General features: G+C 51.5%; 2 protein-coding genes and 5 non-coding genes across 9 annotated transcripts; 1 reads left to right on the top strand and 6 right to left on the bottom strand.

The window, feature by feature from the left end:
- Nucleotides 1-65: 65 nt before the first annotated feature.
- On the bottom strand, nucleotides 66-4,404 carry rps7 (ribosomal protein S7). Its single transcript, XM_029140387.3, has 7 exons — nucleotides 4,339-4,404; nucleotides 3,272-3,357; nucleotides 2,840-2,911; nucleotides 2,238-2,381; nucleotides 1,458-1,522; nucleotides 685-835; nucleotides 66-179 (listed from the first exon to the last, which is right to left on the bottom strand). The coding sequence occupies exons 2-7, from the start codon at nucleotides 3,344-3,346 to the stop codon at nucleotides 102-104; spliced, it is 585 nt and encodes a 194-aa protein (XP_028996220.1). The 5' UTR covers nucleotides 3,347-3,357; nucleotides 4,339-4,404; the 3' UTR covers nucleotides 66-101.
- On the bottom strand, nucleotides 433-649 carry LOC114850213 (small nucleolar RNA SNORA73 family). The gene has a single exon (XR_003784794.1). It is a non-coding gene; the product is annotated as a small nucleolar RNA SNORA73 family (small nucleolar RNA).
- LOC114850217 (small nucleolar RNA SNORA73 family) lies at nucleotides 1,099-1,315 on the bottom strand. The gene has a single exon (XR_003784797.1). It is a non-coding gene; the product is annotated as a small nucleolar RNA SNORA73 family (small nucleolar RNA).
- On the bottom strand, nucleotides 1,672-1,888 carry LOC114850216 (small nucleolar RNA SNORA73 family). The gene has a single exon (XR_003784796.1). It is a non-coding gene; the product is annotated as a small nucleolar RNA SNORA73 family (small nucleolar RNA).
- Nucleotides 2,493-2,709, bottom strand: LOC114850218 (small nucleolar RNA SNORA73 family). The gene has a single exon (XR_003784798.1). It is a non-coding gene; the product is annotated as a small nucleolar RNA SNORA73 family (small nucleolar RNA).
- Nucleotides 3,429-3,645, bottom strand: LOC114850215 (small nucleolar RNA SNORA73 family). The gene has a single exon (XR_003784795.1). It is a non-coding gene; the product is annotated as a small nucleolar RNA SNORA73 family (small nucleolar RNA).
- A 430-nt stretch (nucleotides 4,405-4,834) lies between the features above and the next one.
- Nucleotides 4,835-7,288, top strand: rnaseh1 (ribonuclease H1). 3 transcript variants are annotated; one of them, XM_029140386.3, is made up of 9 exons: nucleotides 4,835-4,958; nucleotides 5,189-5,290; nucleotides 5,385-5,509; nucleotides 5,653-5,832; nucleotides 5,919-6,018; nucleotides 6,136-6,190; nucleotides 6,369-6,453; nucleotides 6,608-6,732; nucleotides 7,026-7,288. In XM_029140386.3, the coding sequence occupies exons 2-9, from the start codon at nucleotides 5,226-5,228 to the stop codon at nucleotides 7,122-7,124; spliced, it is 834 nt and encodes a 277-aa protein (XP_028996219.1). In that variant the 5' UTR covers nucleotides 4,835-4,958; nucleotides 5,189-5,225; the 3' UTR covers nucleotides 7,125-7,288. The 3 variants fall into 3 exon arrangements, with proteins under 3 accessions (XP_028996219.1, XP_028996218.1, XP_028996217.1); XM_029140385.3 differs by having other exon boundaries at nucleotides 4,852-5,290; nucleotides 5,656-5,832; XM_029140384.3 differs by having other exon boundaries at nucleotides 4,852-5,290.
- The last annotated feature ends 8,268 nt before the right edge of the window (nucleotides 7,289-15,556 follow it).

The raw sequence follows: 15,556 nt of genomic DNA, 5'->3' as shown, positions 1-15,556 counted from the left end.
TCATGTTTGACCTGAAGGTGGAACCAGACTAAAGCTCATGCGACATGAACAGCCAGACACAAAACTACTGACAGTAAACAAATTTATTTTGTCATCTGCATTTACAGCTGGAATTCTGGGAATTCAAACACAACATCTTTGCCTGTGAGCTTCTTGTAGACACCAGAAAATGTCTCCACCTGAAACACAAGGTCAAATGATCAGTATCATGAACAACCATCAAGGTTTTCACTGTAGTAAATGTCCATGCTTCACTGTAAAACAAAGATCCACTTCTGAGTTTCAGTCAAAGTCTGTGCTAAATGTTGCGCCTTTATGTTGGACAGTTGAAGCAGGTAGCGGTTAGCATGAACAGCAGAGACTGATCAGAGCGGCTAAAACCTCATCCTGCAGAACTGTTTGGGTTTGACTGGATTTAAGAGTTATCTAAGAGTTTGTGCCCTGCATGGTTTAGCTCCCCAGTAACGGCCCACAAGGGCTCTGGGAAGGTTTAGGAATATACAGGACGCCCGTCCTCACAGCCTGCAGCCGGGGACTGAGCTTGGTCTCCAACGTTGTGGAACGGGACTGTACGTCTCAGCTCAGAGCTACGCTCCCATACGCCACCAGGACAGAGCCAGGAGAGTGTCTCACTGGGTGTCCACGTTGGACCAGGTGAGACTGCAGACGGTTGCTCCAACTTACTTTGTGTTCGACGTTGTTCTGCTGCGCCTTGTCCAGATGGACCTTGATGAGCCTGCTAGCGTCCTGTTTTACTCTGATCCTCTTACCCACGATCTCACTGGGGAAAACCAGGTCCTCCAAGATGGCGTCGTGGACCGCAGTCAAAGTACGGCTGCAGAACGGGACAAGCACTTCATCAGTTAAAAAGGTCAAAACTAAACCCTGCAGCCGTGCAGCAACATCACATCAGATACAATCGGTTGCTATTTGAATTTAAATTAGATAAGCCTCAACCAAACATTACAAACGCCTTTACTTTTGACCTATAAGGTTACATAAAACTCACACTAAACAAGATAATCTGAATGTTCTCAAGTTTTAAACTTAATGAAAACTGGCGAAATGCAAACATTTGCATTTATAACCAAGATGAAGGTTTGTGCCCTGCATGGTTTAGCTCCCCAGTAACGGCCCACAAGGGCTCTGGGAAGGTTTAGGAATATACAGGACGCCCGTCCTCACGGCCTGCAGCCGGGGACTGAGCTTGGTCTCCAACGTTGTGGAACGGGACTGTACGTCTCAGCTCAGAGCTACGCTCCCATACGCCACCAGGACAGAGCCAGGAGAGCGTCTCACTGGGCGTCCACGTTGGACCAAGCCGTAGTCTACTGCCATATTAATGCAAAGCAGTGTTATTTAGCCCCAAAGAGCTAATTCTGATTAATGTGCCTTATAGAACAACAGTCACAGAATTATTTTCTAAAGGCTCTATGAGAATCTTGGGATATACTCACCTCCTGGGACGCTTCTGCTTATTCTTCGTGCGGCTTCTTCTGGTGGGTTTGGGCAGAATTCTCCTCTAGAAATCAAGAACACAATTTCTAGAACATTCATAAACATTTAAAAATGCATGACAAGCTTGTTTTTGCTTTAATGCATTGACGCTTTACTGGAACAGATTCAATCAGAGGTTTTACCTTCAAAATAAATACAAGGATTTTAAATTTAGTTTGTGCCCTGCATGGTTTAGCTCCCCAGTAACGGCCCACAAGGGCTCTGGAAAGGTTTAGGAATATACAGGATGCCCGTCCTCACAGCCTGCAGCCGGGGACTGAGCTTAGTCTCCAACGTTGTGGAACGGGACTGTACGTCTCAGCTCAGAGCTACGCTCCCATACGCCACCAGGACAGAGCCAGGAGAGCGTCTCACTGGGTGTCCACGTTGGACCAAATCTGACAACAGGTTTGTGTGTGGAACCACTTTATCGCAAATATATTCAAAATCAGGGGACGTAATGTTGCACAGCACTACCATAAAAGGCAGATACACAAAATATTAATCAATTTTAAATCCCCTTGAAAACGCAAGGCTAGGCATAATAAATTGTGTCCACCAAACTGAAATCCATTTGTTCCAGCCACAACACTTGAGCTTTTATTTTGTGAATGTGATGCAGTCCCTGGAGGTCTGCTTCTGCACACAAACCATGACTAACAGTGTTATATTTGACCCGGCTGCATTTAGTTAAAGGAGATCAGCCATTGATCTTGAGAAACAGGCATCCTCTTTCTCACCTGAGCAATGAAGACCACGTGCTTTCCACTGAACTTCTTCTCCAGCTCCCTCACTAGACGAACCTGGATCTTCTGGAAGGACTTCAGTTGAGGAACAGGAACGAAGATGATGATGGCTTTCCTGCTGCCACCAACATCGATCTCCTACAACAAAAGACAACAAAAGCATTTGACTGAGGTGTGAACATTATAACATATGCTGATGTGACAAGGTTAGTTACAATACAGGAATCAGTGTCACATCCTGCTGTCAACTTATGTGCCCTGCATGGTTTAGCTCCCCAGTAACGGCCCACAAGGGCTCTGGAAAGGTTTAGGAATATACAGGACGCCTGTCCTCACGGCCTGCAGCCGGGGACTGAGCTTAGTCTCCAACGTTGTGGAACGGGACTGTACGTCTCAGCTCAGAGCTACGCTCCCATACGCCACCAGGACAGAGCCAGGAGAGCGTCTCACTGGGTGTCCACGTTGGACCAGGTTCTAATCCCAACATTTTCATATGGAACAGCTCTTCAGCACAGGTTTCTTTAAACTCTGGTCCAGCGGCCAATGTGGCGCCGTGCCAGCTTAGACAGACTGAGATGAGTGATTTGAACTCCTACCTTCGCAGCAGTGATGTTCAGCTCTCTCAGCTGAGCCTTCAGGTCAGAGTTCATCTCCAGCTCAAGAAGAGCCTGTAGAGAGAAAACCAGAAGTTAGGATAAAACTGGGTAAAGCTGCTTGTCTTTAGGCTCATGTCCAACTAAGGGAAACAAGATAAAAAACAAACAAAAAAAATACTAAGACAAATCTCAAATCGTACAACTTTGTTCTTAGTGATCGGTTACAGAAGCTTAGACAACACCTCCATTTCTTTAGCAGTTCATAGAACATCGACTTATATTTTAAAACGCATCTACAAATACACAAGCATTTAAAACACTTTTCTTGGCGCATCAATTTACTTACAGCCACCATTCCTGAAGCTAAGCAGCATCATGAGCTGAACAGATCAAGTGAATGTTTAGATCCAAATACAGCGATGGTTGTTTTACCTGGGAGATCCCAGACTCAAACTCGTCTGGCTTTTCGCCATTGGGCTTCACTATTTTGGCGCTGGTACTGAACATGGCCTTTGTCTCTGCAGAACAAAACAACATTTAGTTTATCTTGCAGACATTTGCATGAACAGAAGCAAATGAGTTTCAGTGACTTTGTGCCCTGCATGGTTTAGCTCCCCAGTAACGGCCCACAAGGGCTCTGGGAAGGTTTAGGAATATACAGGACGCCCGTCCTCACGGCCTGCAGCCGGGGACTGAGCTTAGTCTCCAACGTTGTGGAACGGGACTGTACGTCTCAGCTCAGAGCTACGCTCCCATACGCCACCAGGACAGAGCCAGGAGAGCGTCTCACTGGGTGTCCACGTTGGACCAAGCCGTAGTCAACCTCCACAGACATCATAATGCTTCATACTAGTTAAAGATTGAATTATGTTACTTCTGTTGATTTAACGTCTGACAAATTACTCAAACCAGCTGTAAAATTTAGTCACGACAAACATTACGTTTACACGGATTGGAGGAGATTCATGAAACCAGATGGCACGAATTAAAGACAAAACCCCCCAAAGGCGAGAGTCGAATTACGTAGTAATTAACATTTAGTAACTGACATTAACCTGAAAATAAGAACACTTCCATCCATAAACTAGAGAGAAAGGTACAAAGAAGCAGCAGGTTAGCATAAACAGCTAGCCCCAGCGCTTCTCGTTTACTGGTTGTAACGTAAGACTGGTGTTAATTTATTAAGATACTTTTGAGCATTAACTCCAGGATTTACTGTTCACCGAAGTCTTTCACTACCCCGCAGTCTCCCACTGTGCCCCCGCTGCCATATGAACACATGCTAGGCCTGCTAACGCTGCCCTATAGCCACAACCTCAGAGCCTACCCTACTACGCTTCATTTAGTGCAAAAAACAAAGGCATCCGCCGCCACAAACGGTATAATCTAAGGCATCAAACACTTAAGATGACTTTAAGGGGGTACAGCAATGTGATTAAACAAATTAAAACATATTAAAGAAAAGCAAACGCGCTGCAGTGGAAAATAGCACGACTAACCTCTGTCAACGACGGCCAAGGAAGAGGCCGGATCATCGCGAGATCTGAATTAATCCAATGCGAGGAAGCCGTGACGTTATCGCGAGATAGACAATACGCGGCTACGGTGGAAATATCGCGTTCAGGGAAGTAGGAAAAACGATTATAGCTTTACGCAAACGCTTAGCTGATTGTTTTTGTTGTCAATTTCTATTAATTATGGATAAATGGATACAAGTGGATAATGCAAATATTTTTTTACACATGTGAATTGATTGCATTTTCGTGCATCTATTTTTGTGCAAATACCATCAGACGTGTATACATGAATCCAGTAATATTTTAATGGATATATTCTTTTACTATATTTGCGTAAACAAAAGAAGAAATACCAGAACAAGTACAAGTATTTACAGTATCCCTGTTGGACAAAGACTGATCATACAGACATTATAAATATCTTATTTATGACTGAGTCTTTGGTGAACAGACCTTTATATTAGCTGCTCATACTTACGTCTTAAACGTGCGACGCGAATATAACATCGCGAGACTTCCGTAACACCAACCCCTTGTTAACGTTGCTTTGGATTTCCATGAGTTGTTGTCGTCGTTACAGTATCTGCAAGGTTTTTATCCAGGTACTTCATTTGTAATTAGGAAACCACAACGGACGCGTTTTGCTGTTTGTGTTTTCTGGACTAGCCAAAATAGCTTAGCATTGTGCTTAGCACTTGTCATGTTACAGCGAAACTACTTCTATTCAGATGTAATGGTGTTTTAGCGTGAGTCCGTTTTAAAATGCCAGCCTCCTCTGTATCACGAGCTGTTCGTGGCGGACAGTGATGTTTAGACTGGCCGCGCTTTTCAGTGTGGTTCGCAGAACTGTGTGCAGCTCGGCCGACGACATGGCTAAAGGCAAGTTTTTCTACGCAGTGAGGAAAGGATTCAAACCGGGCGTCTACAGCTCATGGTGAGGCTGAACCCGTCCCACTGGGGTTCTGTGTAGAAGCAGCCTTATTAAACAAAAGGCTCATCGTTAGTTTTGTTGTTTGACTTTGTTTTAGGGATGAATGTAAAGCACAGGTGGACAAATTTCCATCCGCCATTTTCAAGAAATTTGCCTCAGAGAAAGATGCCTGGGCATTTTTCAGAGGAGTCCAACTTTGTGCTCCTCCAGAGCCAAAGCCCAGTAAGTTGTCCCGTCTGAAACTGAAACTGACCCTGATTTATTGTTTAGGCTCCTGTTCAAGAAAATACTTGACACAATCAACCATGTTTCTTTACACTATGAAAAGCAAGAAAGCTTTAAGCTCAAGGCATTTTGTCTTTCAGCAGCTCTGAGTGATGCGTCGGACTTCACTCTTCTTCCTAAAAGAGGCCCAGAGCCTCTGGAATACATCCCTCTGGGTAAGAAAAGATGTCACTCAAAAGACGAGTCCGAGTCCACGCCCAAACGGGTCAAACCCTCAGGAAGCTCACCTGCAGAAAGCACGGCTGGATTCACATACATGGGTAAATGCTGTGACTTGCTAATTGAAGCAAACTGTGGTCTATAAACGTTGAGTCCAGTCACTCAGTGACGTCTTTCCTCTGTTCAGGCGACGCCGTGGTCGTTTACACTGATGGCTGCTGCTCAGCCAATGGGAAGACCAACGCACGGGCCGGCATCGGCGTGTACTGGGGCCACAACCACCCACTGTGAGATGGATTGGACTGTTACTGAACTGAGGACACAAGTTTAACAGACGTCATAGTCTGAACAAATCTGTTAATAAATCCAATTGTTTCTGACATTTTCTTACCACTTTTCTGCAGAAATGTTTCAGAGCGACTGCAGGGAAGACAAACCAACCAGCGAGCAGAGATACAGGTAGAGATCAGCGTGTTTGTTTGTTTAGGAAAATAAAACTGCACCAGCTTTAACTTGGATTAATAAAAAGCAAAGGTTGTGCTGTTCATCACAAACATATTTTGTATTTAATTAATAAGTAAAACTAGATATTTAAAAAAATGTATTTGGATTCTTTATGTACTAACTCCAAACCCAGGCCGCCTGTAAAGCACTGGAACAAGCCAAGGAAGAGAACATCAAAAAGCTGGTTGTTTACACCGACAGCAAATTTACAATTAATGGTGAGTTTCCACAGCTTTATCCATTTTTTTTCGTTATCTTAGTATATATCTTATTAAACTTGCTGATTCTAATTCTAATTAAAGCTTCTCAACATTTGTCCGTTCCTTAATAGCAGATGTTAAGCATTTGCAGCTCATTGTTTGTTTGCTGCAGGTGTGACGACCTGGGTAAAGAACTGGAAGCTCAACGGTTGGAGGCTGAAGTCAGGAGGTCAGATCACCAACAAAGAAGACTTTGTGAAGCTGGACAGGCTCAATGCCGAACTGGAGGTGGTCTGGGTAAATATTGGGTCACGACATGCTCACTCACACAGCGCTCCTTAAGGTAACTTATCCAGTATGGTCATGATTAAGGGCCAACAAACGGGAGCTTCTTAAATTATGGATCAGGAGGTTTTTAGTTGCAGACCTGTTATGGCAGCTGTACCGTGCGTGGCGTGAACAGCTGTGATCCGTTTGAGCCATGGAGACAAAGCAAATGCATCACAGCGGGTGTTTGGTTCATTCCCCGGCTCACTAGACTGGAGTACAGGTCCAGAGTGGAGCGTTCATCTTCTCTCCCTTTCCTTCAGCTGCACATCCCAGGTCACGCTGGCTACAAAGGCAACGAGGAAGCCGACAGACTGTCGAGAGAAGGAGCAGCGAAGCCTTCACAGCCTGACTGTGACTAGAGTAAAGACTGTTTATCTGGTTCATCAGCAGCTTGGATTTTCTCACTGCACCTTTTTTTTTTTTTAAGAACTGAAAACCTGGAGAAGAAAGTTCATCGTCCATTTTTCTGTTGAACGTCTTAAGATTTTTTTGCTGTAAATAAAGTTTTAAGTTACATATTTAACCATGTAGTTTGCACTTCGTGATCGACAAAGTAGAGATGATAAAATGAGCACGAGGATCAGAACGGAGGTGAGGAAGGAGATTGTGGAGATGAGGTTCGGTCTGTGTAATACTAGTATCTGTCCAGCAGGAGGCGCCACAGGTCATTACTTCGCTCCAGACAAAGACGAACGTTCAGCATCATCTGCCTGAATATGGATGAATGCGTCGATGCGTCTGGTTCCGAGTCACAGCAGAGAGTAGAGTTTTTAACTACGTGTGAATTATAATCTCACTTCAGTTACTGCCTCAAGATTAAACTGGGAAATGGCTGTTCCCAGTTGGACCAGCAGACTCTAAACCAGTAATGAGCAAGACTGGCTGTATCCAGGGAGAACATCCATAGTCCAGAGGTGATGATGCATTGTTTAAATGTCTGAGTGACTGATGTGCAACAGGTTGATGATGATGATGATGATGAAGCAGAGTCACAGTCTGATGTAAACCAGACAGTTACACTATGAGTGGCCACTTTATTGGGTGCAGAGCAGAATGGAACGTCCAAATCCTATTTATCACACCTTTAATAACACGCTGGTTAAAGACTGTTATAGTCAAATGAATAAATGTCAGTTACTGTGTATTTACAGCCTTAAATCAGATCTTTTGGCCTCATTACACATTAATGCTATCAGCTGTTTTTCTAAACATCTGCTGATGTTGAATTATTTGAAATCTTAAATGATCTGATGTTAAATAACAGTCAGACATGTTTTCTATTGAACTGAAGCAACATTGACTAAATGCAGGCCTCAAACCTTTTCAAAGGTTTAGTTAACAGTGATCACAGAACAACTAAACCACAATCATTCAGTAAAAGTGAGTGATGCTAAAGAACGTTGTTCTTTCATCTGTGCGTTTGATTCTCGTTTACTTGTAATTGCTTTAAATGTAACTGACGACTAGTTTTACTAAGACGTCGTTTCGAGTCTTTCTCTGCTGCTTCTGCACTCTTTATAAAACATCCTCTCTGATCTAGAGAGAAATGAGACACTCAGCCCTCCCCTCCTGGTTCCTCCTGCTCCTCCTCCGCCTCCTTCCTCCCGCGGCCGGTCGAGTGGTCGGTGTTGGTGTTTCCAACTGCAGGACGGAAGCTTCTCACTTTGACCCCGACCGCTGCCTCGCGGCGAGTGTGGGGCACTGCGACCCCGCCAGGGGCGGCCCAGTCTGAGAGAGCAGCTCTCAGAGGTCAAAGGTCGCCCCGCAGCAGCTTCACCTCCTTGCTGGCTGAGCCTCGTTAACACTCCTCCTCATCGCGCACATGCTTCCTCAGCAGACTGAGCTCTGGCACCGGTTCGCCGCTGCTCTGCTGGAGGGGAGGAAGAGCCAGCAAACTGTGAAGAAACTTAACAAACCAGACATTAGAAACATCCTGCTCACACTTTATCTATAGGTTTTGTCAATTTTAGACCCACGGTGTCTACAATAAACCAGAGTCTTCTGCCAGGGTCAAAGAACTCTCTGACACCACAAAGCGTCTGACAGCGAGCGGGGGATGTTTGCTAAAGCGCTCGCAGTGCTGATGGGGAGGAAAGAAAACTTCACGCAGACGTTCAGCTGCTCCACGAAGTCCAAGACTGAGCCGCTGTGTCGGAGCCAAGTCGCTGAGAGCGGAGAGAGCGCGTCGAGTCGTGATCGTGTCCGAATCAATGGGGTCGTGTGTGGAAGTTGCCGAGTTCAGCTCCGGGCCGCTGAGGCCGCGCGGGTCCGTTCGCTGGTGTCCGAGCAGCTGATGACTGATGTCTGAATAGTTGCGATCATTTACCCGTGTCCCTGAGGTCACCAGTCACCAGATACGCGTACTTATAAAGCTACTCAGCTTCTGCTTCACACACGTGTTGGACTTGTATCCAGACTCATTGAAGGTGCTGAAGTGACTGCAGTCACAGTCACACAGCAGAGGTGGAGCATGGTTTGTACTGGGCCCATCACTTCCAGCTCCCTCCCAGTAGAGTGATTCCCAGCAGACGCCAGGTCGCCAGGACCTCGTCCCACTCGCGTGGACTCCTGAAAGCTGCAGCCCACGAGCTTCCGCCGGCGTCTGAGGCCCGGTTGCTAAGATCACGTCTGGTGCTGCCGACAGATCCTGGTACTGATTTTCCTGACACCATTATCTGCGTCACAGACGGTTTCTGTGGTTACTAAGGAAACGTGGGAGTCACAGGGCAGCGTCTGAAGTGATCAGAGTTGTTGCTGGGGCGACGCCGGAGTTGCTAAGATGGTGTTGGAGTCAACTTTGCTCTGAGTTGTTGGGTTAATGTCGGTTTCTAAGGTCACTTCTTCTGTGATTCATCGCATTTATTTATTACATGAAACCAATCTCAGTGTAAATTTCCTCGCAGAGATTTCAAGGTTGTTTCTTATTCATGCCGCACGCGGCATCATCAACGTGGAGCCCGCGTCTGACTCCCACAGCGATTTCTGCATCTAATCCAGCGACGGTATTTACACCCGAGCTTCACTTCCGAGGCCAGATGAACAAAGCAGCATCTGTTTCCATGGCAGCCGTCGGCATCTGCAGCTCTGGAACCCGTTTCCCCACCTCCGCCTCTGCAGACGCAACCAATCTACCAGGAAGCGGTCTCCTAAAACGCCGTCGCTGGGGCGGCGTTGGGATCCAGTCACAGCCCAGAGCTCAGGGCGCCGCTGCTGCAGACGTGTTAATTGGTGGAATCAGAAAGCAGCCGAGCTCGTTACGCGTTCAGGTTCCAGCTCAGTCGCGCTCACGCGCCTCGTTGACCTACAGGTGGATCTGCTCCACGCATGGAGCCAGATCACTTCCCTCCAGGGCCTCGGCAGCTCAGCTTTCTGTTACGTGGGGCTTCGTTATCTCGTCTCCCTCCTGATTTGCATCGTGCACAGCAGCGTTCGCGTCCGTCCGCGGCCTCGTGCAAACTTCTCAGCACTCTGCACCCTGAAGCCATCGCTGCCTTTCTAGCTTCACTCCAAAATGAGATTTCTAGCATTTGGAAATTACATGACGCCTACGCTTATGTAAAAAAAAAAATCAAATATTGGCACAAATGTAAAACTCATTATGGAAACACACTGAAGTTATTGACTATTCATAGGTTCTGCCTGCAAACGAAGAGTCGGTTCCAGGATGATGTCTGAGCTTTTCAAACACACAGGTGAAGTCTGTTACTTCCTTAATTATTTATTTAATTTATGGTTGAGTTTAATTATAGTTTCAGTCACATTCAGATGCAGTCATCATCAGTAGATGTGGTACTTTCAAATACTTTAATTAGTGTAATTAACTCATCAGTGGGATCGTTTTTTACAAACAGGTAGGAGTAAAGGTTCCAGCCATCGGGACCAGAGACCCGTCCACGGACCGAGGCAGTGGAGCTGGTGGAGCAGGAGTAGGTGGAACCAGGGAGCACAGGTGGAGGTGGATCAGGGAAAAGCGGCCGAGTCCAGGCGGCTGCAGGAGATGCAGACAAATGGGTCTATAGGACTCGGAGCCCGGGGAAATGAGGAGGACGCGGAGCAGCCAGAGTAAACAGCGTGTGATGAAGCCAGTGTCGGGCCGGGCCGCGGTTCTGAGCGCTCAGCCGGCTCCCACGTACAAAAGCAGCAGTCGAATGAAAAGAATGAAGTAACGGAGCGACCGAGGGAAAGGCAGCGACCGCTCACATGCTCTGATGGAAGCGAAGCGGCCGAGCTGCTCTGTGAACCAGTTACAGGCTGCTGCCGGCGCCTTTGGTCCGCGTCCCTGCAGCCGGGCCGGGCCGGGCCGAGGCCAAGGTCGGCAGCATGGAGGTGCTGCAGATCCATCCATCAGCTGCCAGGACGCTAATTATGCAGCAGAGTCCCAACCAAGCGTGAGATGTCATTACACAGATGGAGCTCCAGAGGAGAGAGGCTGCGTGTGTGTGTGTGTGTGTGTGTGTGTGTGTGTGTGTCAGCTGGCAGCGTGTGCGTGTGTGTGTGTGTGTGTGTGTGTGTGTGTGTGTGTGTGTTTCAGCTGGCAGCGTGTGTGTGTGTTTGTGTGTGCGTGCGTGCGTGTGTGTGTGTGCGCATATGTGTGCGTGCATGTGTGTGTGCGCATGTGTGCGTGCCTGCGTGCCTGCGCTGCAGCGCCTCCTCACATCCAGGCCGTGTTTGCGTTCCCGCGTTGCTGTGCTCTACATCCTCTATAAAGTGTGCTGATGGTGGAGCAGCAGCGGCGGCGCCGCAGCGTGCGCTGCCCGCGTCTATTTATAACCAGACCAGGCTGAGGTTTCAGGACTGAGAGCCGCTCACAAGTTTCACCATGAAATATGCAGGTCGCAGCAGGACACACGAGCAGAAGTGAGAATAAACAATGTAAGACAGGTAGAAGGAGGAATCTTCCATGTGGAGCCCAGTGTTGTGCGAGAGTCCAGAGTCGCCGCTCGTGAAGCGGAATGAAGTCGTTGTGTTGAAATTATCATAAAAGGCTTCTGAATCAGAGGAAAACACTCACATCAAACGCCCGGTCCCACGTTCACCTCTTCTCCAATCCCAGCTCACAGCTTTAATTGCCGCTTTCAGTGTTTGAACTCGGCACGGCGAGCGCCCCGCGTCCTCATTACCAGGAGAGGTGAATTGTGGGTAGAGTCTGCGGGTGGCGCGGCAGCCCGCTGTGAGCGCTGATGTTTCAGAAGGCAGGAAACAGGAGAAAAGAGAGGACAGACGTGACGGAGGAGACGGAGGAAAGATGAGAGTGGAGAGGGCGAGAAAAAGCAAGAAAGGAAGCGAGATGGAGGAAGGAAGGGAAGGAAGGGAGGGGAAGGAATGAGGAGGAATGAAGGGAAGGAAGGAAGGGAAGGAAGGAATGAAGAGGAAGGAAGGAAGGAAGGAAGGGAAGGAAGGGAAGGAAGGAATGAAGAGGAATGAAGGGAAGGAAGGAAGGAAATGGAATGAGGAGGAATGAAGGGAAGGAATGAAGGGAAGGAATGAGGAGGAATGAAGGGAAGGAATGAGGAAAAATTAAGAGAAGGAAGGAAGGGAGGGAATGAGGAGGAATGAAAGAAGGAAGGAATGAAGGGAAGAAATGAAGGGAACGAAGGGAAGGAGGATGAGGATGAAAGGGAAGGTGGCTGTTGACAAGGAGGAGCGAGCCCAAAACAAGCGGCGGCCACGTTCCTCGGCCGGAGCCAGAATCAGAATCAGGATGAAGTGGCGCCGTGCGCGAGGCGCGGGCTGGGCTCATTGCACTGCAGCTCGGTAGAACTGGGACACCGTGGAGCTGGAGCTGCCGGCTGCCTGTTAAAATGCTGCTCAGGTCTGCAGCAGCCTGAGATCCTGAGAGGCAGCTGGCAGCGCAGGCAGACAGAATCCAAACACATCACGTCCACAGCCGCTCTGCACCACATTCAGAGGCGAATCCTCCGATTGCGTCCCTGCGCAGATGCTGGGAGACGCTGGGAGTTGGTGGGAGAGGCTGGGAGACGCTGGGAGACGCTGGGAGGCAGTGGGAGAGGCTGGGAGACGGGGGGAGGCGCTTGGAGGCGGTGGGAGTCGCTGGGAGACGCTGGGAGGCGGTGGGAGGCGGTGGGAGACGGTGGGAGACGATGGGAGACGGTGGGAGACAGTGGGAGGCGCTGGGAGGCGGTGGGAGTCGCTGGGAGACGGTGGGAGGCGCTGGGAGGCGGTGGGAGTCGCTGGGAGACGGTGGGAGACGCTGGGAAATGGGGGGAGGCGGTGGGAGACAGTGGGAGGCGGTGGGAGACGCTGGGAGACGCTGGTACACGCTGGGAGGCGCTGGGAGACGTTGGGAGATGGTGGGAGATGGGGGGAGAAACTGGGAGACGGTGGGAGTTAGTGGGAGACGCTGGGAGGCGGTGGGAGACGCTGGGAGACAGTAGGAGTTAGTGGGAGACGCTGGGAGACGGTGGGAGGCGTTGGGAGACGCTGGGAGATGGGGGGAGATGGGGGGAGAAACTGGGAGACGGTGGGAGTTAGTGGGAGACGCTGGGAGGTGGTGGGAGACGATGGGAGACGGTGGGAGACAGTGGGAGGCGCTGGGAGACGGGGGGAGGCGCTGGGAGACGCTGGGAGTTGGTGGGAGACGCTGGGAGGCGGTGGGAGACGCTGGTAGTTGGTGGGAGACGCTGGGAGGCGGTGGGAGACGGTGGGAGGCGGTGGGAGACGGTGGGAGGCGCTGGGAGACGGTGGGAGGCGGTGGGAGTTGGTGGGAGACGCTGGGAGACGGTGGGAGGCGCTGGGAGACGCTGGGAGGCGATGGGAGACTGTGGGAGACGCTGGGAGGCGATGGGAGACTGTGGGAGATGCTGGGAGGCGGTGGGAGAGGCTGGGAGACGCTGGGAGACGCTGGGAGACGCTGGGAGGCAGTGGGAGAGGCTGGGAGACGGGGGGAGGCGCTGGGAGGCGGTGGGAGTCGCTGGGAGACGCTGGGAGGCGGTGGGAGGCGGTGGGAGACGGTGGGAGGCGGTGGGAGACGATGGGAGACGGTGGGAGACAGTGGGAGGCGCTGGGAGGCGGTGGGAGTCGCTGGGAGACGGTGGGAGGCGCTGGGAGGCGGTGGGAGTCGCTGGGAGACGGTGGGAGGCGGTGGGAGGCGGTCGGAGACGGTGGGAGGCGGTGGGAGACGATGGGAGACGGTGGGAGACAGTGGGAGGCGCTGGGAATTGGTGGGAGACAGTGGGAGGCGCTGGGAATTGGTGGGAGACGCTGGGAGGCGGTGGGGGACGCTGGGAGAAACTGGGAGATGCTGGGAGACGCTGGGAGTTGGTGGGAGACGCTGGGAGTTGGTGGGAGACGCTGGGAGGCGGTGGGAGACGCTGGGAGGCGGTGGGAGACGCTGGGAGGCGCTGGGAGACGGTGGGAGGCGGTGGGAGTTGGTGGGAGACGGTGGGAGGCGCTGGGAGATGGTGGGAGACGCTGGGAGACGGTGGGAGACACTGGGAGACGGTGGGAGACACTGGGAGACGCTGGGAGACGGTGGGAGTTGGTGGGAGACACTGGGAGACGCTGGAAGGCGGTGGGAGACGCTGGGAGACAGTAGGAGTTAGTGGGAGACGCTGGGAGACGGTGGGAGGCGTTGGGAGACGCTGGGAGGCGGTGGGAGACAGTGGGAGGCGGTGGGAGACAGTGGGAGTTGGTGGGAGACGCTGGGAGACGGTGGGAGGCGTTGGGAGACGCTGGGAGATGGGGGGAGATGGGGGGAGAAACTGGAAGATGGTGGGAGTTAGTGGGAGACGCTGGGAGGTGGTGGGAGACGATGGGAGACGGTGGGAGACAGTGGGAGGCGCTGGGAGACGGGGGGAGGCGCTGGGAGGCGGTGGGAGTCGCTGGGAGACGGTGGGAGGCGGTGGGAGACGATGGGAGACGGTGGGAGACAGTGGGAGGCGCTGGGAGTTGGTGGGAGATGCTGGGAGGCGGTGGGAGACGCTGGGAGAAACTGGGAGACGCTGGGAGACGCTGGGAGTTGGTGGGAGACGCTGGGAGGCGGTGGGAGACGCTGGGAGGCGGTGGGAGGCGGTGGGAGACGGTGGGAGGCGCTGGGAGACGGTGGGAGGCGGTGGGAGTTGGTGGGAGACGGTGGGAGACGGTGGGAGATGGGGGGAGGCGGTGAGAGACGGTGGGAGGCGCTGGTAGTTGGTGGGAGACGCTGGGAGACGCTGGGAGACACTGGGAGACGGTAGGAGTTAGTAGGAGACGCTGGGAGACGGTGGGAGTTGGTGGGAGACACTAGGAGACGCTGGGAGGCGGTGGGAGACGCTGGGAGACGGTGGGAGACGGTGGGAGACGGTGGGAGGCGTTGGGAGACGCTGGGAGATGTGGGGAGGCGGTGGGAGACAGTGGGATGCGGTGGGAGACGCTGGGAGTTGGTGGGAGACGCTGGGAGACGCTGGGAGACGGTGGGAGACAGTGGGAGGCGGTGGGAGACGCTGGGAGACGCTGGGAGTTGGTGGGAGACACTGGGAGACGCTGGGAGGCGGTGGGAGATGGGGGGAGGCGGTGGGAGACAGTGGGAGGCGGTGGAAGACGCTGGGAGTTGGTGGGAGACGCTGGGAGACGCTGGGAGACGCTGGAGACGGTGGGAGGCGTTGGGAGACGGTGGGAGGCGTTGGGAGACGCTGGGAAATGGGGGGAGGCGGTGGGAGACAGTGGGAGGCGGTGGGAGACGCTGGGAGACGCTGGTACACGCTGGGAGGCGCTGGGAGACGTTGGGAGATGGTGGGAGATGGGGGGAGAAACTGGGAGACGGTGGGAGTTAGTGGGAGACGCTGGGAGGCGG

This window comes from Betta splendens, chromosome 24 (assembly GCF_900634795.4).
Source record: "Betta splendens chromosome 24, fBetSpl5.4, whole genome shotgun sequence".
NCBI classification, from domain to species: Eukaryota; Metazoa; Chordata; class Actinopteri; order Anabantiformes; family Osphronemidae; genus Betta; species Betta splendens.
Note: the sequence above shows the minus strand (reverse complement) of the source record. Positions and strands in the feature narration are given on the sequence as shown.